The 27,239-nt window shown below is 49.7% G+C and overlaps 1 protein-coding gene across 1 annotated transcript; it reads right to left on the reverse strand.

Annotated features, from left to right (window-relative positions):
• Nucleotides 1–8,328: 8,328 nt before the first annotated feature.
• Nucleotides 8,329–26,571, reverse strand: RNASEH2A (ribonuclease H2 subunit A). The gene is made up of 8 exons (XM_069767236.1): nt 26,388–26,571; nt 18,076–18,147; nt 17,621–17,747; nt 15,348–15,435; nt 14,082–14,219; nt 13,292–13,379; nt 10,511–10,634; nt 8,329–8,903 (listed from the first exon to the last, which is right to left on the reverse strand). Exons 1-8 carry the CDS (start codon nt 26,512–26,514, stop codon nt 8,765–8,767), a joined length of 903 nt encoding a protein of 300 aa, XP_069623337.1. The 5' UTR covers nt 26,515–26,571; the 3' UTR covers nt 8,329–8,764.
• Nucleotides 26,572–27,239: the final 668 nt, after the last annotated feature.

The raw sequence follows: 27,239 nt of genomic DNA on the forward strand, positions 1-27,239 counted from the left end.
CTTAAGGTCAGGACTTTGACTAGGCCACTCCAAAGTCTTAACCCCTTTACCCGCAAGGGTGGTTTGCACGTTAATGACCGGGCCAATTTTTACAATTCTGGCCACTGTCCCTTTATGAGGTTATAACTCTGGAACGCTTCAACGGATCCTGGTGATTCTGACAATGTTTTCTAGTGACATATTGTACTTCATGATAGCGGTAAAACATCTTGGATATGACTTGCCCTTATTTGTGAAAACAATGGAAATTTGGTGAAAATTTTGAAAATTTTGCAATTTTCCAACTTTGAATTTTTATGCCCTTAAATTCACAGAGCTATGTCACACAAAATACTTAATAAATAACATTTCCCACCTGTTTATTTTACATCAGCACAATTTTGGAACCAAAATTTTTTTTTGTTAGGGAGTTATAAGGGTTAAAAGTTGACCAGCAATTTCTCATTTTTACAACACCAATATTTTTTAGGGACATCTTATTTGAAGTCATTTTGAGGGGTCTATATGATAGAAAATACCCAAGTGTGACACCATTGTAAAAACTGCACCCCTCAAGGTGCTCAAAACCACATTCAATAAGTTTATTAACCCTTCAGGTGTTTCACAGGAATTTTTAGAATGTATAAATAAAAATGAACATTTAACCTTTTTTCACAAAAAATTTACTTCAGAGCCAATTTGTTTTATTTTCCCAAGGGTAACAGGAGAAATTGGACCACAAAAGTTGTTGTCCAATTTGTCCTGAGTACACCGATACCCCATATGTGGGGGTAAACCACTGTTTGGGCGCATGGCAGAGCTTGGAAGGGAAGGAGCACCGTTTGACTTTTTCAATGCAGAATTGGCTGGAATTGAGATCGGATGCCATGTCGTGTTTGGAGCCCCCCTGATGTGCCTAAACAGTGGAAACCCCCCAATTCTAACTACAACCCTAACCCCAACACACCCCTAACCCCAACACTAACCCTACTGGGGAAAATGGAAATAAATACATTTTTTTATTTTATTTTTCCCCTAACTAAGGGGGTGATGAAGGGGGGTTTGATTTACTATTTATATCGGGTTTTTGTTTGACAGCCGTCACACACTGAAAGACGCATTTTATTGCAAAAAATAGTTTTTGTATCACCACTTTTTGAGACCTATAATTTTTCCATATTTTGGTCCAGTCATGTACGGTCTTGTTTTTTGCGAGACAAGTTGACATTTTTATTGGTACCATTTTCAGGCAAGTGTGTTTTTTTTTTGATTGCCTTGTATTCAGATTTTTTGGAGGCAGAATGAACAAAAACCAGCGATTCATTAATTAATTTTTTTTTTTGGGGGGGGGGAGGCGTTTATACTGTTCTGCGTGTTGTAAAATTGATAAAGCAGTTTTATTCTTCGGGTCAGTAGGATTACAGCGATACCTTATTTATTTTTTTTAAGTTTTGGCGCTATTATACAAGAAAAAAAACACAATTTTACATTAAAAAAATTATTTTTGCATCGCTTTATTCTGAGAGCAATAACTTTTTTATTTTTCCATTAATACTCAAGAAAAAAGAAAAGTGTACAAAAAATGGCCAGGATCACCACGAATGAGTTTCAAATATGAGAAAATACATTTTATTAAAGCATGATTACACAGGATTATTTTTCCAGTGATGTTGCTATTAGAGTTAAGCGACTTTTACTTTTTTTTTAGGATCGAGTCGGGTTTCTCTTTGCCAAAAGTCGGGTCGGGTGAAATCGGCTGATTACTGCAAAAAGTCGGGGGTCGACCGAAACACGAAACCCAATGCAAGTCAATGGGGAATCAAAGTCAGCAGTGAGTGGAGGACAGGAAAACACCTACAGTGCCCATTTTAATGCCAAAAACATCAATTCGTATTTCTTAAGCTTGTCAATCTTAATTTACTTTATAATAATAGTTAGGCATTGAAAACTGGGGGTCATTTGGCTAAAGTTGTGGGGGGTAGGGCTGGCTCAAGATTTTCGTGGGCCCAGGAAACGCGGAATACGTCACGGCGGTGGAGCAGGGAGAGGTATTTCAACTTTGCAAGTGCTGTGATCCTGAGCAAGCAGGGGGGTGCACTCGTTGGCATTGGCACTGGCCCCTCATAGTACGGCGGTGTGTTTGACGGCGGGTGGCGCCTCCCACTGGCAGAGACACTTTTGCGTACTATGAGGGGCCCTGTGCCAGTGCCAACGAGTATTCCTCCCCCCACCTGATGAAGGAACCTGCACTTTCATCTGCACCTTCCTCTTTGTCCCCGTGTAAGGTGGTATAGTATGTGGCTGTGTAGAGTGCAAGGGGAATGCAGTGGTCTGGGTCAATGTACCAGCAGACTCATCTAGCAGTGGCTGGGCAATGGGCAGGATGAGGAGGAAACACAGATATAGGCCCAAATAATAAAGTAGGCTAAATGCAGTTCAAAATTGGTAACAGGACTAAACAGGCGGCATAGCGAGGTACAGGGGTGGGCTCCTCTACTGAGTAGTAGACAGTGGTAGTTCGCACACAGTATTAACTGGTCTAAATGGAGGGCAGGGCCCCTGTATATTTTTACTATCATCTATCATTTCAACAAATTTGTATTGGCAGTGCCATTGAAGGATTTAACAGCACAGACTACACAGTGGTGGAGCAGGGAGAGGTAAGTATTGCAAGTGGTAGAGCACTGTTCAAGCTGGGGGGAACACTCTCTCGTGCCCGGCGGTACTGGCACAGGGCCCCTCATATTACAATGTCTGACGTTGGTTGTGCACCAAGACCGTCAGAGACACTTCATTGTACTATGAGGGACCCTGTGCCAGTGCCGTCTCCCAAGAGTGGGCGCACCCACCTGTCCAGGCAAACAGCACTCATATGGGTGCTTGCGCCAGGTGGTGACCACAGCCCTGTGGGGGGAGTCAGCCCAATTAGGGAGGTATAAAAATGGCCTATGGAGGACATTCAGCAGCTGCAAATGGAGGAATTGGTTTAGTCAGTAAGAGGAGGCCAAAAACAAGACTTTTTCCGGCAAGCTACTTGTCAGCAGGGGAAGGTGGGGCAAAATAATTTGAAATCCATGATTGGTTCATTTTAATGAAGGTTAGATCATCAACATTTCGGGTAGCCAGACATGTCCTTTTTTCGGTAAGTATTGAACCAGCAGCACTGAATACTCTTTCTGATAGCAGCCGGGCAAGCAAGCTCCTGTAATGCATATTCTGCCAATTCAGGCCAGGTGTCTATTTTAGATGGCCAGTAATCAAATGGGAATGACGGGTGAGGGAGAACATCGATAAGGGAGGAAAAGTAGTTCGTAACTATACTGGACAAATGTTGTCTCCTGTCACTTTGAATTGATGCTGCACTACCTGTCGTGTCAGCGGTCAATGCGAAATCACTCCACAACCTGGTCAGAAAACCCCTCTGTCCAACGCCACTTCGGATTTGTGCACCTCTAACACCTCTGCCATGTTGCCCCCTACGGCTCGTGTGAGAACCATCACTGCCGCTGTGTGCTGGGAATGCCTGAACCAAATGGTCTACAAGAGTTGCTTGTTTGGTAGCCAATATTTGCTCAAGGTTCTCATGTGGCATAATATTTTGTAATTTTCCCTTATAGCGTGGATCCAGGAGGCAGGCCAACCAGTAATCGTCATCGGGCATCATTTTGATAATGCGGGGGTCCCTTTTTAGGATACGCAAGGCATACTCTGCCATGTGGGCCAATGTTCCAGGTGTCAATTCACTGCTTGTGCTGGGTTGAGGAGCACTTTCTTGCAAATCAACATCACTTGTGTCCCGCAAAAACCCTGTACCTGACCTTGCAACGCCACCAGTTTCTATTGCCCCGAGAAGCATCCTGCTCCCATAAATATTCATCCCCATCATCCTCCTCCTCTTCGTCCGCCACCTCGTCCTGGAGAGTCCCCTGAGCAGACAATGGCTGACTGTCATCAATGCTTCCCTCCTCCTCGGCTGCAGACGCCTGCTCCTTAATGTGCGTCAAACTTTGCATCAGCAGACGCATTAGGGGGATGCTCATGCCTATGATGGCATCGTCCGCACTGACCAGCCGTGTGCATTCCTCAGAACACTGAAGGACTTGACACAGGTCTTGGAGCTTCGACCACTGCACACCTGACAACTCCATGTCTGCCATCCAACTGCCTGCCCGTGTATGTGTATCATCACAAATAAATGACAGCACGCCTCTGTTCGCACAGCCTCTGAACCATGTGCAGTGTGGAGTTCCACCTTGTTGCAACGTCGATTATTAGGTGGTGCTGGGGAAGATTCAGCGATCGCTGATGGTTCAGCATATGGCTGGAGTGTACGGGCGAACGGCGGATGTGCGAGCAAAGTCTTCGCATCTTCAGGAGCAGGGCTGGTAACTCCTGATAATTTTTGAGGAAGCACTGCACCATCAGGTTCAAGGTGTGAGCCAGGCAAGGAATGTGTTTCAGTTCTGAAAGGGCTATGGCAGCCATAAAATTCATTCCGTTATCACTGACTACCTTGCCTGCCTCAAGATGTACACTGCCCAGCCATGACTGAGTTTGTTGCTGCAAATACTCAGCCAGTACTTCCGCGGTGTGTCTGTTGTCGCCCAAACACTTCATTTCTAACACAGCCTGCTGATGCTTACCACTAGCTGTTCGATAATGGGATACCTCGTGTGCAACACTGGCAGCTGCGGATGGAGTGGTCGTGTGACTGCGCTCTGTGGACGAGCCTTCCCTTCTGGTGGAGGAGGAGGAGGGGTGGCGAACGCCTACAGCCAACTGTTTCTTAGACCGTGGGCTAGGCAGAACTGTCCCACTATGGCTGTCCCCTGTGGACCCTGCATCCACCACATTAACCCAGTGCTCCGTGACGGACACAACGTCCCTGGCCATTGCTACTGGTCCATGCATGTGTTGTGAGGTGCACCTTTCCAGTGACTGATTGCCTCAGTGCATGGACAATGCGGTCTTTGACATACTGGTGGAGGACTGGGATGGCTTTTCTCGCAAAGAAGTGGCGACTGGGTAGGTCATAGCGTGGTACTGCATAGGCCTGATTGCCTCAGTGCATGGACAATGCGGTCTTTGACATACTGGTGGAGGACTGGGATGGCTTTTCTCGCAAAGAAGTGGCGACTGGGTAGGTCATAGCGTGGTACTGCATAGGCCATCAGGGATTTGAAAGCTTCGCTTTCAACCAACCGGTAGGGCATCATCTCTAACGAGATTAGTCTAGCAATGTGGGCGTTCAAACCCTGTGTACGCGGATGAGAGGATGAGTACTTCCTTTTCCTAATGAGAGTCTCTTGTAGGGTGAGCTGGACAGGAGAGCTGGAGATCGTGGAACTAGTGGGGGTGCCGGTGGACATGGCAGATTGAGAGAGGGTTGGTGATGGTATTCTTGATGTTGGCCTACATACAGTGTTTCCTACCAAGAACCTTGTGATTCCCTGACTGCTTTGGCCTTGCAACGATACCTCCACATTTGCTGCTGATGGTGTCCTAATCGGTGGGCTTACAGTGAGGGAAGCAATGTAGCATTGCTGACTACCTTCACTCCGAGCAGGTGCACTAACGGTACTGGACGTTTGGTAGCTAGTCCAGGCTTGCAAGTGCATGCTGGTGAAATGTCTAAGCATGCACGTTGTATTTAGATTTTGAAGATTCTTCCCTCTAAAGGTCTTTGAGCATTTCTTACAGATAACTTGTGACTGATCATTTGGATCTTGGTTAAAAAATTGCCACATTACACTCTTCCTACTATGGAATACCTTTTCAGGCATTGCACGCTGTGCTACTTTCACCGGATGGCCACGCTGTCCTAAAACGGTTTTTGACAAACGTTTTTGGCCTGATACGGGCCTGCCAGATGGAACCTGTTGCGATGTAGATGGCTGCTGCGGCTCCTCCTCCTCCGCTTCTGAGCTACTGGCAGCGGCACCCTCTTCCCCCAATGGCTGCCAATCTTGGTCAACAACTGGGTCATCTATCACCGCCTCTTCAATATCATGTGCACCTTCCTCATTGTCAACGTGTAAGGTGCTATAGCGTTCGGGACGGGGCACTATAGTCTCATCAGGGTCAGATTCTGGCTCAGTACACTGCGAGGGCAATGTAGTGATCTGAGTCAATGGAACAGCATAATAATCTAGCTGTGGCTGTGCATCAGTGCACTCCATGTCCGATTCATCTTTTAATGGGCAGTTAACAATTTCCCGTTCTAACCCAGGCACGGTATGTGTAAAGAGCTCCATGGAGTAACATGTAGTGTCGCCTGCCGCATCCTTCACTTTTGGTTTGGGTGAAGGACACAAGGAAACGTCTTGTTCCTGACCGGGAGCATCCACTGACTCCTCGCTGCTTTTAGATTTGGAACTTTCTGAAGAGGAGGCGAAGGAGCTAGAGGCTGAGTCAGCAAAGAAAGCCAAAACTTTTTCCTGCTGCTCCGGCTTTAAAAGCAGTTTTCCTACTCCCAGATAAGGGAGCCTTCGAGGCCTTGTGTAGCCAGACGATGACACTGGCTCAACACCTCTACCGTAGGTGCTATTGTGCTTTTGCCACTACCACCAGATGCTCCACTACCACTACCATCAGTACCAGCTGGCAACGCCCGCCCACGGCCTTTTCCACCAGACTTCCTCATTTTTTGGAAAATATAACCAAAACAGCAACCGTTATATGGTACTGTAAAACAAGGTAGAAGGTGTATATAAACTTGTGGAGAATTTAAATCTCCCTTTTTTTTTGGGAGACTGAACCAAAACTCAAGCCCTGTGCATAAAACAACGCAATCTAAGTGGCAGAAAGTGGCTTGAAGATATATGAAAAAAATACAAGGGCTGTAGTACAATTTCAATCTCCCTACAATGATCTCAGGACAAGTATGGCAGGCAGCAATAAAAAGGACTGCTGCACACAAAAGTGTGGACAAAATAACTGTGCAGAAAGGAGCAACAGGATTTTTGCTTTTAAAAAAGCAGTTGGTTTGCACAGCGGCATGCAAACAGCAATACAGCTATCAGTGAGCCTTATAAGGCAGCCTAATAAGCTACAGAGATGATGCACAAAAATGTAGCCTCCACTGTCCCTGCAAAGAAAAGGTGGCGTTGGACAGTGGAAATCGCTACAGCACAAGCAGTTTCGGGACTTAATCTTCCCTCCCTAACTATATCCCTTCTTCTGATGAAGCTGCAGCAACCTCTCCCTATGCTACAATCGGCAGAAGTAAGATGGCGGTCAGCGTGCACGCCTCTTTATAGCCCCTGTGACGCCACAGAAAGCAAGCCAATCACTGTCATGCCCTTCTCTAAGGCTTCTTTCACACTAGCGTCGGAATCTCCCCGTCGCAATGCGTCAGGGAGAGATTCCGACGCTAGTGTTTGCTGCATTGCACAATGGGTGCAGCGGATGCATTTTTCCGGCGCATCCGCTGCCCCATTGTAAGGTGCGGGGAGGTGGGGGCGGAGTTCCGGCCGCGCATGCGCGGTCGGAAAAAGCGGTCCGTCAGGAGAAAAAAAACGTTGCATGTAGCGACGTGTGGCAATCCATCGCAAATGCGTCATCAATGCAAGTCTATGGGGGGAAAAAATGCATCCTGCAAGCACTTTTGCAGGATGCGTTTTTTCTGCAAAACGACGCATTGTGACGGATTGCAGAAAACGCTAGTGTGAAAGTAGCCTAAAAGATGGTGGGGACCGAGACCTATGTCATCACGCTGCCCACACTCTGCATCCTCCTTCATTGGGTGAGAAATTGCACTGAAAGCGTCATACGAAACGCGACTTTGGCGCGAAGATCGCCGACCTCATGGCCGATCCCACACTAGGATCGGGTTTCATGAAACCCGACTTTGCCGAAAGTCGGCGATTTGGGAATTTGTCTGATCAGTTTCGCTCAACCCTAGTTGCTATTACTTGCGCTATCTTTGTCTAATATTTACATTTGTTTGGTGATCTGAAACATAAGTATGACAAACATGCAAAAGAATAAGAAATCAAGAAGGGGGCGAACACTTTCACACAACTGTGTATGTATATCTATCCTAGAGAGATCACTGGTTATCTCTTGAAGTGCATGTGGGGGAAAAAAAAAATTATATTTATCACAGCATATAAACGAATAAATTACTATTTCAATGTCCAAAAAAAAGTTTAACAATTTGTCCGTCCTAAAATATGTAAGCTGATGTGACTACATAAGTGCAAACATAGAAGGAAATGTAGCCTCTGCACAAGTATTATATGTTTTCGGTTTTCTTAGCCATGACGGGGTTTGCTGACAACTGTCCGGATGCAGAAGCCGATGCTCGATGGGATTTCTGCGTTCTGAAGTTTAGATATAAAATCCACGTTTCACATAATATAATATTTATTCAGATCTATCCAAAATTTGCATCAGTCAATAACGCAACACAAGAGGTATGACATGTCCGCACCATATACAGCAGACGGCCTCACATTCTCCGACATGGTTTCATCTTCACCTTAAAGTCAACCACCATGGACTCTACAGCCAAAAGCCCAAGAGGAGTCTGCATGTCTGTCCGCCTCATGTAGGTGTATATGTTGAAAATGATGCATGTCTGAGCACACGTTCGCTCTGCCGACACCATTATAGTCTACGGCCCTTGTATGCGCGTACGTCCGGACCCAGTTTTATGCGGAGGTTTGGATGTAAGCGCCAATGGGACCCCCAACTGTAGAGAAAAACGCAATGGGAAAGCACCCCAAGTCACTTACAGTGGATTTCCCCCTCTAATAATTGGACTACTGGAGGCAAGGGTTTCCTATAAATCAGCCAGAGGCTCCAGCTGTCTCTCCAAGAAGAACCGGTGACTTTGGGGCTTCGACGCGTCCCTTGATGCAGAAAAGAAGGATAGGAGCGAGTGTGAGGAAGATTTACCTGCATCCTCTTCATCGTCACCCCTACACAAAAGACAAAACACGTACATACGTTAGAAATGCTATATACAGACATGGAGAAAAGGCTCAGCTCTCGTCTCACAGGCAATTAGACGTGTGGATAGCACGGGGGAGGGGAGAACAAGATGTCCACCTAAATCCTCTTTACTAGCACACAAGGTCTGTCTGACCTCGTCTTTCTTCACCGTCAGTCATAATCTGACACTGCTAATCAGCGTAAATGTTACCAATAAGCAAGGCCATCGCTGGCTGAGCCGGAAACTCCTGCCCCACTGTGACAGCACGTGTGCGCAGTTAAAGGGAGAGGAGCAGATGGTCCTGCGACAGTCCGCGCATCCTGCGCTGCCCCCTGCTGGTCCCGCGACAGTCCACGCGTCCTGTGCTGCCCCCAGCTGGTCCTGTAAGTGACAACCATCACGTCCTGTGCTGCCCCCGTGACAGTCCGCGCGACCTGCGCTGCCCCTGCTGGTCTTGTGACGGACCTCGTGTTCTGTGCTGCCCCCTGCTGGTCCTGTGACGGACCTCACGTTCTGTGCTGCCCCCTGCTGGTCCTGTGACGGACCTCACGTTCTGTGCTGCCCCCTGCTGGTCCCGTGACGGACCTCGCGTTCTGTGCTGCCCCCTGCTGGTCCCGTGACGGACCTCGCGTTCTGTGCTGCCCCCTGCTGGTCCCGTGACGGACCTCGCGTTCTGTGCTGCCCCCTGCTGGTCCCGTGACGGACCTCGCGTTCTGTGCTGCCCCCTGCTGGTCCCGTGACGGACCTCACGTTCTGTGCTGCCCCCTGCTGGTCTTGTGACGGACCTCACGTTCTGTGCTGCCCCCTGCTGGTCCTGTGACGGACCTCACGTTCTGTGCTGCCCCCTGCTGGTCCTGTGACGGACCTCGTGTTCTGTGCTGCCCCCTGCTGGTCCTGTGACGGACCTCACGTTCTGTGCTGCCCCCTGCTGGTCCTGTGGCGGACCTCACGTTCTGTGCTGCCCCCTGCTGGTCCTGTGACGGACCTCGCGTTCTGTGCTGCCCCCTGCTGGTCCTGTGACGGACCTCGCGTTCTGTGCTGCCCCCTGCTGGTCCTGTGACGGACCTCGCGTTCTGTGCTGCCCCCTGCTGGTCCTGTGACGGACCTCGCGTTCTGTGCTGCCCCCTGCTGGTCCTGTGACGGACCTCACGTTCTGTGCTGCCCCCTGCTGGTCCCGTGACGGACCTCGCGTTCTGTGCTGCCCCCTGCTAGTCCTGTAGCCATAGGACTAGTGACATGGCCGCCACAGATACAAGGAGGGAAGGGTGACACCACCTAGGATGGCTAGTCACGTTGCCTTGTAAAACATCAGGGGCTTCTACTAAATCAAAAAATAAAGAAAAAGTGGGCAAATCTGGCGACTCGTACAAATCTGCAGATTAAAGTCTACACTGAAGTCTAGTAGACGGTCTACGTGGAGGCAGAAGGTCCCTCACCCTCCACCTGGTCTATTACACCACCCGATCTACCTGCTCTCCGCCAGGACACGACATGCTTTTCTTTTGCTCCAGTCTTATGCCCATCACATCTTAGTTTTGCTCGCCAGCATGCACACTCCCCACACCCCACCCTTGCCCTTCCACCATTGCTCACCACAGCACGGGGGCAGCTTTGCTTTCTAGAATAGACTGCGCCGTGCTCCAGCTGAACCGAACAAACTGAGGATATCCAAACACGGGGTCCAGGTGTTTCGCCAGCCACTCCTTAGTCTTTGGATCTGGGGGAAGAGAACAGATTCTAGAACGTTTAAAGATACGATTTACCTCCTTGTAGGGAAAATATTGAGGTTACAATAATGCAGAGATTTGCTGCCACAGAGCCATTACCTTAAAGGGGTGTTTCCATCAGATTAAAAGGAATATTTTAAGGCTACGATATATTAGGAGGGGGTCATAGAGATGGGACCTGCATCTGTCTCCAGAGCAGGATCCAGCAGGAAAAAGGAAGATGGACGGAGAGCATACAAAGCTTTCTACTCCTATGGGAGTTCCAAAAAAATAAAGCAATTGAGGAGTTTTAGGGTCCCATAAATCTTTCGCATCATCTCTAGGAGCCCGTAAGTCTGCCATAAATGTCTGAGATGGGAATACCCCTTTAATGATGAGCGTCATGTTCCTGGATGATACCAGCCGCATCTCATGTATAATAACAATGAACAAGACAAGGATCTATAGCAGGTGATGGTCACGTTACCGAATGTGCCCTTGTCAACAACGACGGGGAGGAGGACCCCGATAACACAGAAATGCAACAAACACTGCGGGGTCAGTGTCTCCGATAACATAAGAATGTGCTGATGAATCATGTAACCATCCCGAAAGATAAGACGACAAAAACAAACAGTATAATAATAGAGGAATAGCGCTGAGCTGGCACTGCCCGCCGAGGGTCACTCTCCATCTCTGCAGTCACCAGTAAGTGGGGTCCGCTCAGCATACCCAAATCCCACAACACGGAAGCTTGGACCTGACTATCGCTATCTAGTGGGGTCCTTTATCCCCCCAGTAGTGATACGGCGATTTTTCATTTTTTTTGGTTTCTTTTTGTCCCCTTCTTCCAAGAACCATATGTAAGATTGATCGATTTTTGCAGTAACGAGTTGTGTAGTCTTGAATGACATCACTCACTTTACTACAAAATGTACTGAAAAATGAGAAAAAAATCCAAGTGCGGTGAAATGGTGAAAAGCATAAAATACCACCAATGTTTAGCAGGTGTTTTTTTTTTTTTACTTTTGTTAAGGCGTTCATTGTGCAGTACAAACTACCTGGAAACACCATTCTCTTGGTCTGTATGGTTACGATGACACTAAACTTATAGGATTATTATTATAGTGGGTAAAAGTTGGGAATTTTGCCACGTGTGGAGTTACAGAGACGGCTGCACACGTGGACCCCGATGTCAATAAACAATTATATCTTTATCTGTCAAGGAGTTTATGGCGGTTTTACTTTCCTATTACACATATTTAGGGTACCGTCACACTATAACATTTCGATCGCTACGACGGTACGATTCGTGACGTTCCAGCGATATCGTTACGATATCGCTGTGTCTGACACGCAGCAGCGATCAGGGATCCTGCTGAGAATCGTACGTCGTAGCAGATCGTATGGAACTTTCTTTCATCGCTGGATCTCCCGCTGTCATCGCTAGATCGGTGTGTGTGACACCGATCTAGCGATCTAGCGATGCGTTCGCTTGTAACCAGGGCAAACATCGGGTTACTAAGCGCAGGGCAGCGCTTAGTAACCCGATGTTTACCCTGGTTACAAGCGTAAAACTAAAAAAAAACAAACAGCACATACTTACATCTGGTGTCCGTCACGTCCCTTGCCGTCTGCTTCCCGCACTGTGACTGCCGGCCGTAAAGTGAAAGCAGAGCACAGCGGTGACGTGCTTTCACTTTCACTTTACGGCCGGCAGTCACAGTGCGGGAAGCAGACGGCAAGGGACGTGACGGACACCAGATGTAAGTATGTGCTGTTTGTTTTTTTTTAGTTTTACGCTTGTAACCAGGGTAAACATCGGGTTACTAAGCGCGGTCCTGCGCTTAGTTACCCGATGTTTACCCTGGTTACCCGGGTACCTCGGCATCGTTGGTCGCTGGAGAGCTGTCTGTGTGACAGCTCCCCAGCGACCACACTACGATTTACCTACGATCACGGCCAGGTCATATCGCTGGTCGTGATCGTAGGTAAATCGTATATTGTGACGGTACCCTTAGTCAAGTATTTAGCAGTGGCTGCCTAGTATTTTCTTAAAAGGGGTTGTCTGGGGGCAGCGGCAATGATGACCTGTACGCAGGGTAGGTGATGTGTACGAGATTGGTGGGGGTCCAACCACCGGCACCCCCCCCACTGCTCAGCTATTATCAGCATGGGCCAGATATAAGCCATCACACTGACTGAATCACAAACATCGATGCTTTATACCAGAAACGCCGCAGAGTGTATGAGACCACCCCAAGCAGCTGCTCTCTGCCTGCTCCCCTTTAGGGTGGAGAGAAACAGTCAGGGACCAGTCACAGCGCCATCAATGCTTCATGATGCCCATGATTTGGGCCGTATGTACCTGCTGACTCACAGCCTTTAATCACATCAAGGGGTTTGATTATTGGTTAAAAAAAAAAAATGGATAAAAAAAGCATTCATGCTTCAAGCCTATTTCCCCCTCTATCGTGCCCCCCACATCCGGTGGTGTCTGGGGGGATCCACAGCCTACTTATAGGATAAAATTGCTGACAGCTTCCATACAGCGCTGATGACTCTTCTAGCCCATTACCCAGGACAAGTTCCTTACTCCATCTTCCCTATGGAAGGATAAACTATAGCCATAAACAGTAAAGAACATTTATCACTCCGGGTAACTGACCGTTCGGGTATCCAGAGCCGTAATCTACATCAATTTCACCCAAATCCTCCAGGAACTTCCAGCCCTTCACCACTCTGTCCCTCGCAACCTGAAAAAATAGGGAACATGAAAGGAAACTCAAGTTAGTTTATCTCTAAAAATTCTCCAGTTAGTAGCAGATAGGGGCACCAGGTCATGGAGGAGACCCCCTTCTTTAGATGGGTACAGGCGCTGGCATTTAATACCATAATAATTGGCAGATCACAACATGGCCACTGATCATTGGGCTGAAAAGGGATTGCCTGCATGACATAACCCCTTTAAGGTGAACACCAGGATGTTTTGGCAGCATGGCCAGAAAAATAATGGACTTAGGCTGGGACATAGATCTGGAATTTTGACGTGATGTGTGCTGCTCTGCGTCTATGATGGACTCTCCCGAGGCAGCAGTCAGCCGGCCGCCGGGGGATGGTGTTTCCTTAATATGTAGGCTGACGACTAATCACCTATGTGCAAGATAACAGAGGCGATGTCTCCCCCTATTGGGCAGCACAGAAAGTGCAGGTTATTTCTCAGATCTTATCGCTAACTTTCCAGATTTCATTTCTGAAAACCACCTTAATTGTATGGTAACAAATCAAATTATTGTTCAACCCACAAATGGGGAAAAAAAATAAATAAAACTGAAAACCCTTGACCACAGCCTCAAGTAATTTAGTAAATTCTCCCATGACGAGAACAGACAGAACCATCTACTTACATTTATGACGGAGATTCCCCCCCCCCCCTAAATGACGTGACAGTCGCTTACCTTTGCGCAGATACTCGCGGCACTGACCACAGGAAACAAAGAATCGGCTTTCGGTTTCACAGTCACTTCCACTCCAGGGAAAAGTTTTTTCAGCTTTTCTTGGTATTTGTCAGCAGGACCCACAGTATCCACAAATACCTATAGGGGGCAGCACACACGCTTCATAAATCAGAACCCCAAAGTAGGAGAGAGGAATATAACTACTATAATACTGTATCTATCTATATATATATCTACACTATATAATTGTCTAAGGGTCTCTTCCATCATTCTGTCCTTCTGTCACGGATATTCATTGGTTGCGGCCTCTGTCTATCATGGAATCCAAGTCGCTGATTGGTCGCGGCAAAACAGTCACGACCAATCCGCGACGGGCACAGTCCAGAAGAAAATAGCCGGTCCTTCCTCCCCGCAGTCACTGCCCGGCACCCGCATACTCCCCTCCAGTCACCACTCACACAGGGTTAATGCCGGCGGTAACGGACCACGTTATGCCGTGGGTAACGCACTCCGCTACCGGCGCTATTAACCCTGTGTGTCCCCAACTTTTTACTATTGATGCTGCCTATGCGGCATCAATAGTAAAAAAATGTAATGTTAATTTAAAAAAACAAAAACAAAAACCTGCTATTCTCACCCTCCATAGTCCGCCGAGCCGCTCGCGCCTGCCACCATCTTCCGTTCCCGGCGATGCTTTGCGAAATTAACTAGAAGACTTAGCGGTCTCGCGAGACCGCTAAGTCTTCTGGGTAATTTTGCAATGCATCCTGGGAACGGAAGATGGTGGCAGCCGCGCGCCCATCGCCACAGCGCCGTTGGATCCCAGGGGGTGAGTATGTAACTATTTTATTTTAACCTTTTTTTTTTAAAGGGATATGGTGCCCACACTGCTACATACTGCATGTGCTACATGGCTACTATGTACTACGTGGGCAGTACTATATACTATGAGGTGGCCTGTGCTATATAGTATGTGACTGCTATATACATACATAAATACATATTCTAGAATACCCGATGCGTTAGAATCAGGCCACCATCGTGTGTGTGCCCATATATATTATATATACACACACATATATATATATATATATATATATATATATATATATATATATATACATATATACATACACACACACATATATACATATACACACACAAGAATATAACTATATTTCCCCATTCTCACAATCATTTATACACGTCATTCATTTCCATGCAGTTGCCTTTACTGCTGTGACACCAGACCCCTTTTGTACAAACCTCTGTTACTTGTACGCCATGGTCCAGAGCGTGCTGAATGAGTCCTATTGCAGTGTCGTGGGATAAGGCATTGAGATTATATTTAGCCCTGAAAGAACGCAAAAGTGTATGAAAATCTTAGTGACTGATAAAACCTGGAATATAAATGTAATATAAATGTAATAAACCATTAGCCAGGGAAAAGCCTTGTTATCAACTTTAAAATCAGAATAAAGCGATGTGCAAAGAGTCTTTTAGAAGCAGAGTTTTCCAGGCGAAGATGCTTCAGGAAGACATCGGAAGAAATTTTACTAAAATGGCTTCGCCGTCGTTCTTGCGACAGCTCCACCACGAAGATTTCAATGAAGAATTTTGAGCCTTTTTGTCACACATTTTTTCATGTCACACATTTGAAGTGATGTGGCAGTATTTTGATAGATTCCTTACTGGCCGGACTACAAGGTTAGTGGCCTCCATAGATAATACACTGCTCAAAAAAAATATATAAGAGAACACAAACAGAATATAACTCCCAAGTAAATCAAACTTCTGTGAGATCAAACTGTCCACTTAGGAAGCAACATAGAGTGAAAATCAATTTCACCTGCTGTTGTGCAAATGGAATAGACAACAGATAGAAATTATTGGTAATTATCAAGACACCCTCAATAAAGGAGTGGTTCTGCAGGTGGAGACCACATCTCAGTACCAATGCTTTCTGGCTGATGTTTTGGTCACTTATGAATGTTGGTTGTGCTTTCACACAGGTGGTGGCATGAGACGGACTCTACAACCCACACAAGTGGCTCAGGTAGTGCAGCTCATCCAGGATGGCACATCAATGCAGGATGTGGCAAGAAGGTTTGCTGTCAGCGTAGTGTCCAGAGGCTGGAGGCGCTACCAGGAGACAGGCCAGTACACCAGGAGATGTGGAGGAGGCCGAAGGAGGGCAGCAACCCAGCAGCAGGACCGCTACCTCAGCCTTTGTGAAAGATGAACAGGAGGAGCACTACCAGAGCCCTGCAAAATGACCTCCAGCAGGCCACAAATGTGCATGTGTCTGCACAAATGGTTAGAAACCGACTCCATGAGGATGGTCTGAGTGCCCGACGTCCACAGATGGGGGTTATGCTCACAGCCCAACACCGTGCAGGACGCTTGGCATTTGCCACAGAACACCAGGATTGGCAAATTCGCCACTGGCACCCTGTGCTCTTCACAGATGAAAGCAGGTTCACACTGAGCACATGTGACAGACGTGAGAGAGTCTGGAGATGCTGTGGAGAGCGATCTGCTGCCTACAAAATCCTTCAGCATGACCGGTTTGGTAGTGGGTCAATAATGGTGTGGGGTGGCATGTCTTTGGAGGGCCGCACAGCCCTCCATGTGCTCGCCAGAGGTAGCCTGACTGCCATTAGGTACCGAGATGAGATCCTCACACCCCTTGTGAGACCATATGCTGGTGCGGTTGGCCCCCGGTTCCTCCTAATGCAGGACAATGCCAGACCTCATGTGGCTGGAGTGTCAGCAATTCCTGCAAGATAAAGGCATTGAAGCTATGGACTGGCCGCCCGTTCCCGAGACCTGAATCCGATTGAACACATCTGGGACATCATGTCTCGCTCCATCCACCAACGTCACATTGCACCACAGACTGTCCAGGAGTTGGCGGTTGCTTTAGTCCAGGTCTGGGAGGAGATCCCTCAGGAGACCATCTGCCGCCTCATCAGGAGCATGCCCAGGTGTTGTAGGGAGATCATACAGGCACGTGGAGGCCACACACACTACTGAGCATCATTTCCTTGTCTTGAGGCATTTCCACCGAAGTTGGATCAGCCTGTAACTTCATTTTCCACTTTGATTTTGAGCATCATTCCAACTCCAGACCTCTGTGGGATGTTAGTTGTGATTTACATTGATTATTTTTAGGTTTTATTGTTCTCAACACATTCCACTATGTCATGAATAAAGATTTACAACTGGAATATTTCATTCAGCGACATCTAGGATGTGGGATTTTAGTGTTCCCTTTATTTTTCTTTGAGCAGTGTATTTTAGCACTTCACAATTTGGATACCTTCTAGCAGCCTGTTATGTCTCTACATAGACTTGTTCTATTGTTCCAATTAGTATTACAATTTCCTGAAGACGTTTCTGCTTGAAAGCTCAGTTTTTGAATGCCTCAAAAAAAAAAAAAAAAAAAAAAAAAAAAAAGGAGACTACAGTGTAATAATGAGAGAGTGATTAATGACATGTATAATATCTATATTTGATCCAGGTCACCGAGCCAACACCTCTGCTGCATGCTGGTAGAGATGACATTAGGCGACAGTATGTGAAGAGTCCAGCCAATGAAGTCCGGCGCCCCATCCAACTTCTTAAACAGCCGCTCCCTCTCAGCTTCACTCAATGTTTTAGAGTCTAAAAGGAGAAGAAGAAAAAAAAAAAGTGAATTAAACTCAGTCAGGAGAAGTAAGAGAGCCCCCGAACACAAGCAGCGCCCCCGAACAGAAGCAGCGCCCCTCTCATTCCTGAGAAATATGAATAAACAGGTAGGGCTGCAATAACTAACAATGCCAGGGACAAAGGTGCGCTGTTTATGGAGGGTATAAAAGCAAGCCCTCTTTTTCTGATCTATGACAACCCCTTTAAATTTATCCAAGGCATACGGTCAATAAATAATAATACTACTACAAGAGATGCAGTCAGACCCCACACCCAAGAAAAAAATAAATAAAATAAAGGTCACCTGCAACTTTCAGGTCTTCCAAATCTTTCTTCCGAGAAACAGGACAATAACAAATGCCGTACACCATGGGACCTGCAGAGAAGTAACAGGACCACACAGTGATGGAGACCAGAGACAATGTGAATATTACCAGGACTATTCTAGTAATTCAGCATTTTATAATCTGGCACCAGTCTGGAGCTTTTACCCTTTTGCTGCCAGAACAATTTTTACACTCGAAGTCTGATTATGTAGAAATAACGTAATTATAACATGTAACCTGACGCACTGTTTGGCCAATCAGCAGGTGACAGTTCTGAGCACCTTCCTGCAGCCCTAACATTTTATGAGAACATTCCACGCGATGAACCCGCTCCACGCGATGAACCCGCCTGACATCACTATTACTTCAGAAGGATCACATAGTGCGGCCTCCCCACCTGCACCCACGTGACGTTCCACACCACCTGGGGACACGTAAGGTCAGCTTGGTACAGTTTTACAGACACCCCCTGTCCACATGAGCCCAGGGAGGCATGGGGAGTGAGCATGTGGCACCACACTCGCTCATAACCCTGACAGGCCCCTTTCACTAGCATCAGTGAAACAGAGCGCGACCAGCCCGGTAGGACTGCCTCTGGTTCCTCGTTTGATATAAGCCTGATCCATTAACAGCGTTATAAAGGGACAGAAACCAGCCCCGGCAGCATGAAAGGTTAAACCGAGAAACAGACACGTAGATTCGAGGATGGAGATAAAAGAGCAGGAAAAGGTTTAATTATATATTTAATCTGCCTTAAGGGCGCACTAGATAACACTATATACACAATGGTTATAAATATACAATGGTCACACATGCAAATAGTGGTAGGACATAAGATAAGCAGATGGATCATGTCAATTACCAGGATGATGTTCAACCATGTTTGTGCTGGGCTGCAGGGGGAACATGGCTGCCAGCTGGCTCCTAGGTGCTTCACAGCATGTTACTTGATGTGACTTCCCCTTCCACAGTGCACCGCATGTATAACAGACAACCACATAGCCTTACACTAGCCTTTATCCCATTTGGGTCACTCCCCTCATGCAGTCTGGGATGAACCCAAATCCCCTCTCCTTGCCTCTAGCAGCTGAGAACTCCAAAATCTAAGAGGAGTCATAACTCTTCAAATGGACAGTCCTGGGGTGGTGGATTTGGCACCATCGGATCAAGCCGGGCCCCTGCTACGCTTTGAGACTACACACATCTTGGCTATCGGGTTCCTATTAGACATTCTACATATCTCCCCTCCCTGGGGTCTTAGAGCAGATAGAGCCCCTGGAAGGCGTTCGCCATGTTCTGGAGATCTTGGGAATATATACGATGTATGTCTAGGACATAGTATCTCCATAATGCCTTATAGAATTCAGTTTCTGTAATGTTCTAGAAGGTGTCTCTAGCTTCAACAGGACTTCCTGCCCTGAGCTGTTCAAGGTTTGATGTCCCCCCGGCCTACTGAGCTAGATGCTAGCTTTCTCCTTGAGGCTTTAAGAAAGCGGGCTTCCTCCTGAGCCTGAATTCTTGTCAGTGCTGGACAAAGGAAAGAAGGGTTTTTATTATCCTGGGCCAAATAAGATATCATTTCATGACAATTATTTGCATCTCTAAAATTCTTCACACTCCGATCTAAGGAGAGAAGTTTACACAAAAGCTCAGATCTGCAGAGTTCATCCGCATATTGAGCATATAAAAAGTGGCGATAAATGTCCTAATTAGTTACAGGGGGTAATTAGATGACACAGTCACAGAACAGAGCTGCGCAAGGGAGGACGATAACATGAAGAACTTATACTGCGCCACCTGTAGCATCTCGGTGAATTTACATTGGATGCCGAAGAGGATGCTTGCCCGATAATCGCTCAGCGGAAACCTTACAAATTAACAAATCACTCGTTCGTTGGGGGAAGATTTTTAACTTGCTCTCCAGCAGCACATCGTCCCATGTAACCAGCATGTGCTGCCGAGAACAATGACAGTCAGTGCACACAGATCAATCCAATGCTGTCCGTACTAGGAGTGTGGGAAGTTCGGTCAGCCGGTCCAAATAGGCATCAACGTAGCCGGTCGGCCGTGGGATGCAATTGTGAGGGGAGTGATGAGGTGAGGACACGCTCCTGTAAGGCTATGTGCACACAGTCAGCAATGTCTGCAGGATTTTCCAGAACAAAACCAGACTTTTTCTGCATGAAATCCACATGTGGTCTTTTGTGTTTTAATAGTTTTTTTTTTTGCGGATTTTGTGTTTTTTCCCGGAGCTTCCCAATGCAATAATATAGCGGCAAAACCCCGCAAAATTAATGAACATGCTGCCCTGTTTACCGCAATGCGTTTTTATTGCAGAAAAAAAGAAGCATGTGCACAAAAATTGCGGAATGCATTGAAATGATGGGATGCTTAATATAAGCGGTTTTTTTTTTTTTTTTCGCGGAAAGTGGCCGAAACCCCCCCCCCCCCCAAAAAAAAAAAAAAATCCTGAATGTGTGCACATAGCCTAAAAGCAATTCACTGAGCGCAGCACAGGGGAGAAACTAGAGACAAATTGCCCCTAACAGAGGAGGAGATCACGTAGAAGAGGCAGCACGGTTCTGTAATGTTCCAGCACGTTTCGTCACCTTCCTCATTGTAAAAAACACAAATTTAAGCGCTCACTTGTGTCACTCGCTGTCACAATATTGTATGAAATATAATATGATGTTGTAGCTTCAGCTCATGCTGGGGGCTAAAACCCCCCTTCTCTCTCTGGCTCTCTTTGTTTCTCCGTGTGCTTCGGAATGTATGGTAGAAGGGGGTTTTATTGCCCTAGCCATAAATTCCAGGCTCAAGAAAGTTACTCGTACCCCTCCCAACTGCACTAGTTGAAACTAGTAGAGAAGCTTCCAGAATCCATGAGAGTCTTTGTTCTAATGTGATAAGATATTGGGCCAACGACGTGGGCTACGAGAATATTGAATACCTATTCTTAACGGCCATCGGCAGATCTGTCACCCGCTGTAAACATGAGCTTCTAACTCCATCAGGTAAAAAAGTAGGGATTCCTCGGTAATTATGCATCACAAATAGGACATATTTGATCTCATTAGAATGCCAATGTTAATACGAGATGAATGCTGGGTTTGTTATGACTATGACATGTTCTGTAGCGGAGTTACAGGCATTAGACAAATTTAGGTTAAATTTAGTTAGACTGAAGAGGTAGGAGGGTCTGGGATAGCCAGCCCTTTCTGTGATGTCACAGGCTGCATTTAATAAGTTTTTGGCCAGACCCCAGCAGTGAGTCTGTCTGCTGGAGCCTACGTGCGTCTGACTTGAAGAGCTGTTCCTAACTAGTGTCCTGATGCACTGGGACCGATGGAAACACCACTAGCCTGGTTGCCCACATGATCTGAACATGTGTTATTTCTCATGTAACCCCTGTTATTTTTATAATTACCTTGTACATATTTACAATTGTCTCATATTGTAACATATTTATATAACTTTTTATAAACCCTGCCTGAAAATCATTTATGGAGTATAATATTTAATATACTAGATTCGTTCCTCCTGTTCTAAAATGTACCCTCTCTCCTGAAGGGAATTACGCTACTGTTTTTGGTTAGCTTTGGCCCCGTTTAATCGAAGCTGGTGGCAGCTTAACGTGTGCAGGCCTTTGGGTGTCGTAGCGACTGCGGCGTTGATAATTATTGTTCCTGCCTGAGTGGGAGTAGTTAATTGCGTTGCTGCAGCGTGCCCAATAGCCAGTACATAGCAGGCAGCCTTTCTGGCGACTAATTACCCTAGGTGCAGTACCTAATCTGACCTGAGATTAAGGGGGGCACCAGAGAGCTGCAAGTCTTAAAGGGCCACCGTCACCCCCCTCCAGCCGTTATAAACTAAAAGAGCCACCTTGTGCAGCAGTAATGCTGCAGTCTAACAAGGTGGCTCTTTTAGTTTTTGTTTCTGTTATTGCCACAATAAATGTATTTATAAATCTGCTGAAATACCTGTCTTTGTACCTGGAGGCGGGACTGAAGCCTCCTCTTAGAAGCGCCCAACTGCCGTCAGTCATCTGTTGGGTTGATTTTCGCCGCCCCCTCAGCGCTATTATTGTGTGAAATCCGGCGCCTGCGCTCTGCTCTTCTGCCTTGCGCAGGCGCATAGAGCATTATCCGTCCGAGCGCTGGTGCCGGGTTCCTTTCTGCGCCTGTGCGGTCAGTGCGGACAGCCTGTTACTGAATTCCCGCCCCGCGTTATGCAGTATGCACAGTGCGGGGCTGGGATTCCTGGGCATGCGCACTGCGCTTGTCAGACGCTCCACAGGTCCCCCGCCTTCCAGCGTTGTTCTGTGCAGCTGTTCCAAACGCCGGCAAGGATACCTGTATATTCCGGCAACGCTGAAAGGCGGGGGACCTGGGGAGCGTCTGAGAACCACAGTGCGCATGCCCAGGAATCCCAGCCCCGCACTGTGCATAATGCATAACACTGTGCGGGGCGGGGATTCAGTAACAGGGTGGCCGCACTGCCCACACAGGCGCAGAACGGAACCCGGCACCAGTGCTAGGACGGCAAATGCTCTATGCACCTGCGCAAGGCAGAAGAGCAGAGCGCAGGCGCCGGAATTCACACAATAACAGCGCTGAGGGGGCGGCGAAAATCTACACAAGAGATGACTGACGGCAGTTGGGCGCTTCTAAGAGGAGGCTTCAGACCCGCCTCCATGGACAAAGACAGGTAATTCAGCGAAATTATAAAGACATTTATTGTGGGAATAACAGAAACAAAAACTAAAAGAGCCACCTTGTTAGACTGCAGCATTACTGCTGCACAATGTGGCTCTATTAGTTTATAACGGCTGGAGGGGGGTGACAGTGGCCCTTTAAGTGGAACTGTAAGCGGGATATACATAAATCCCTGCAGTTCGTGGTATATTGCAGAGCAGTGGGATACCTAAAATAAGCCCCTTGACTAAGAGGTCAATAGCCTTGTGTTTTTTTTTTCATCACATTGTGGAGTGGAGGGATAACTAAGATAAGCCCCCCTGCACATGTGATAGCCGTCTGTTGGCCTAAAGTCACCCCGATCTGTGACGTGGGGGTGACTGTCACGGTGGGAATCGTGACACTCGCTGCCAAAATATTCATGCTGGCTCCTCAAACGCAGAGCAGCCCCCGGATATCACAGCTGGAGAATCAAGGGGGGCTCGGTGACAATTCCAAAATCTAAGCCCCTGCCTGATAACAGCAGCAGCGGGGGCACGTAGGGACATTATTATACGGCCCACGCTGGTCTCACAATCATTCCCTCACCCACACGGTCATAGCCGCCCTCCTATCCCTGCACCCCACCCGGGCTGTGACCCCACCGCCACCCTCCTATACCTGCTTACTCTGCACCCCGCCACGCCGTTCCCCCACCGCTGCCCCCCTATCCCTGCACCACACCAGGGGATGTGACCCCACCGCCGCCCTCCTATACCTGCACCCCACCAGGGGCTGTGACCCCACCGCCGCCCTCCTATCCCTGCCTACACCCAACCAGGGGCTGTGACCCCACTGCCGCCCTCCTATCCCTGCACCCCACCAGGGGATGTGACCCCACCGCCACCCTCCTATACCTCCCTGCACCCCACCAGGGGATGTGTCCACACCGCCGCCCTCCTATACCTCCCTGCACCCCACCAGTGGATGTGACACCCACCGCCGCCCTCCTATACCTCCCTGCACCCCACCAGGGGATGTGTCCCCACCGCCGCCCTCCTATACCTCCCTGCACCCCACCAGGGGATGTGTCCCCACAGCCACCCTCCTATACCTCCCTGCACCCCACCAGGGGATGTGTCCCCACCGCCGCCCTCCTATACCTCCCTGCACCTCACCAGGGGATGTGTCCCCACCGCCGCCCTCCTATACCTCCCTGCACCCCACCAGGGGGTGTCCCCACCGCCGCCCTCCTATACCTCCCTGCACCCCACCAGGGGATGTGTCCCCACCGCCGCCCTCCTATACCTCCCTGCACCCCACCAGGGGATGTGACCCCACCGCCGCCCTCCTATACCTCTCTGCACCCCACCAGGGGATGTGTCCCCACCGCCGCCCTCCTATACCTCTCTGCACCCCACCAGGGGCTGTGTCCCCACCGCCGCCCTCCTATACCTCTCTGCACCCCACCAGGGGATGTGTCCCCACCGCCGCCCTCCTATACCTCTCTGCACCCCACCAGGGGATGTGTCCCCACCGCCACCCTCCTATACCTCCCTGCACCCCACCAGGGGATGTGACCCCACCGCCGCCCTCCTATACCTCCCTGCACCCCACCAGGGGATGTGACCCCACCGCCGCCCTCCTATACCTCCCTGCACCCCACCAGGGGATGTGACCCCACCGCCGCCCTCCTATACCTCCCTGCACCCCACCAGGGGATGTGTCCCCACCGCCGCCCTCCTATACCTCCCTGCACCCAACCAGGGGCTGTGTCCCCATCGCCGCCCTCCTATACCTCCCTGCACCCCACCAGGGGATGTGTCCCCACCGCCACCCTCCTATACCTCCCTGCACCCAACCAGGGGCTGTGTCCCCACCGCCGCCCTCCTATACCTCCCTGCACCCCACCAGGGGATGTGACCCCACCGCCGCCCTCCTATACCTCCCTGCACCCCACCAGGGGCTGTGTCCACACCGCCACCCTCCTATACCTCCCTGCACCCCACCAGGGGATGTGTCCCCACCGCCGCCCTCCTATACCTCTCTGCACCCCACCAGGGGCTGTGTCCCCACCGCCACCCTCCTATACCTCTCTGCACCCAACCAGGGGCTGTGTCCCCACCGCCGCCCTCCTATACCTCCCTGCACCCCACCAGGGGATGTGTCCCCACCGCCGCCCTCCTATACCTCTCTGCACCCCACCAGGGGCTGTGTCCCCACCGCCGCCCTCCTATACCTCTCTGCACCCCACCAGGGGCTGTGTCCCCACCGCCGCCCTCCTATACCTCTCTGCACCCCACCAGGGGCTGTGTCCCCACCGCCGCCCTCCTATACCTCTCTGCACCCCACCAGGGGCTGTGTCCCCACCGCCGCCCTCCTATACCTCCCTGCACCCCACCAGGGGCTGTGTCCCCACCGCCGCCCTCCTATACCTCTCTGCACCCCACCAGGGGCTGTGTCCCCACCGCCACCCTCCTATACCTCCCTGCACCCCACCAGGGGATGTGACCCCACCGCCGCCCTCCTATACCTCCCTGCACCCCACCAGGGGCTGTGTCCCCACCGCCACCCTCCTATACCTCCCTGCACCCCACCAGGGGATGTGTCCCCACCGCCACCCTCCTATACCTCCCTGAACCCCACCAGGGGCTGTGTCCCCACCGCCACCCTCCTATACCTCCCTGCACCCCACCAGGGGCTGTGTCCCCACCGCCACCCTCCTATACCTCCCTGAACCCCACCAGGGGCTGTGTCCCCACCGCCAACCTCCTATACCTCCCTGCACCCCACCAGGGGATGTGTCCCCACCGCCACCCTCCTATACCTCCCTGCACCCCACCAGGGGATGTGTCCCCACCGCCACCCTCCTATACCTCCCTGCACCCCACCAGGGGATGTGTCCCCACCGCCGCCCTCCTATACCTCCCTGCACCCCACCAGGTGCTGTGTCCCCACCGCCGCCCTCCTATACCTCCCTGCACCCCACCAGGTGCTGTGTCCCCACCGCCGCCCTCCTATACCTCCCTGCACCCCACCAGGGGCTGTGTCCCCACCGCCACCCTCCTATACCTCCCTGAACCCCACCAGGGGCTGTGTCCCCACCGCCACCCTCCTATACCTCCTTGAACCCCACCAGGGGCTGTGTCCCCACCGCCACCCTCCTATACCTCCCTGCACCCAACCAGGGGCTGTGTCCCCACCGCCACCCTCCTATACCTCCCTGCACCCCACCAGGTGCTGTGTCCCCACCGCCACCCTCCTATACCTTCCTGCACCCCATCAGGGGATGTGACCCCACCGCCGCCCTCCTATACCTCCTTGAACCCCACCAGGGGCTGTGTCCCCACCGCCACCCTCCTATACCTCTCTGCACCCCACCAGGGGCTGTGTCCCCACCGCCACCCTCCTATACCTCCCTGAACCCCACTACCACCCTCCTATCCCTACACCCCACCTTCATTGGGGGCAGAAGTCACATGACTAATGGCGGTGACCCAAAAGGCGCAGTCTCCGCGCTCACTGCCGCTAGAGATGCAGGAGACCGTTCCTGCCTCGGATATCTCACTGATGGCTGGGGATTGTAGTCCCCCTATAAGTAATGAGCAGCGTCTCACCCAGGACGGGTCCCCGGCCGGCCTCATCTATCCCCAGGCAGCAGGGCTCCTGCCGGCACTGATCCGGTACCGGAGAGGCCAGAACGCAGCTCCGGGAATTGTCCCGCTCATATTTCTCAAGATCCATTCCGCTGTTACTGCGGCTGCGCCACTTCCGGCAACACCGCAGTTTGGCGCCAAAAGGACGTTAGCCGTCAACCAATCAGAAGTGTGGGCGTTTCAACAAGCTTTATTTATTATTATTAACAAGCAGGGAGTAGTAGGACAGATACAGCGGCTGCGCAGTGAGCGTACTGTAGGCTGCAGTGTGGCGCTGCCGGAGCCGCCATCCATGATCCAGTATACCGGTCTGTACAGCAGGGCGCAGGTCTGTCGCCATGGAGAACCGGTCCTGGGCGCTGGCTCCGGCGATAATGTGGCTGAGGGCTCCGTGTGCGGGCTGAGCTGCACACAGATAGCGAACGGGCCAATGAGTCTCATCTGAATGAGCCCTTAAAGGGGATGTCCAGGCTTGGGGCTACAGTCTCTCTATGTGTCCCTATCTGTGCCTGCAGACGTGTGACTCCTCACAGCACGCAGTGCCTGCAGACGTGTGACTCCTCACAGCACACAGTGCCTGCAGACATGTGACTCCTCACAGCGCACAGTATCTGCAGACATGTGACTCCTCACAGCACACAGTGCCTGCAGACATGTGACTCCTCACAGCACACAGTGCCTGCAGATGTGTGAATCCTCACAGCACACAGTGCCTGCAGACGTGTGACTCCTCACAGCACACAGTGCCTGCAGACATGTGACTCCTCACAGCACACAGTGCCTGCAGACATGTGACTCCTCACAGCGCACAGT

This window comes from Ranitomeya imitator, chromosome 4 (genome assembly GCF_032444005.1).
Source record: "Ranitomeya imitator isolate aRanImi1 chromosome 4, aRanImi1.pri, whole genome shotgun sequence".
Classification (NCBI taxonomy): domain Eukaryota; kingdom Metazoa; phylum Chordata; class Amphibia; order Anura; family Dendrobatidae; genus Ranitomeya; species Ranitomeya imitator.

Coding starts and splice junctions, on each gene's coding strand:
- RNASEH2A (XM_069767236.1), bottom strand. CDS start 26,514: ATGGATCTTGAGAAATATGAGCGGGACAATTCCCGGAGCTGCGTTCTG. Junction 17,748..18,075: donor GGAAGACCTGAAAGTTGCAG/GTGACCTTTATT, acceptor TTCTCCTTTTAG/ACTCTAAAACATTGAGTGAA. Junction 14,220..15,347: donor ATGGCGTACAAGTAACAGAG/GTTTGTACAAAA, acceptor TGCCCCCTATAG/GTATTTGTGGATACTGTGGG.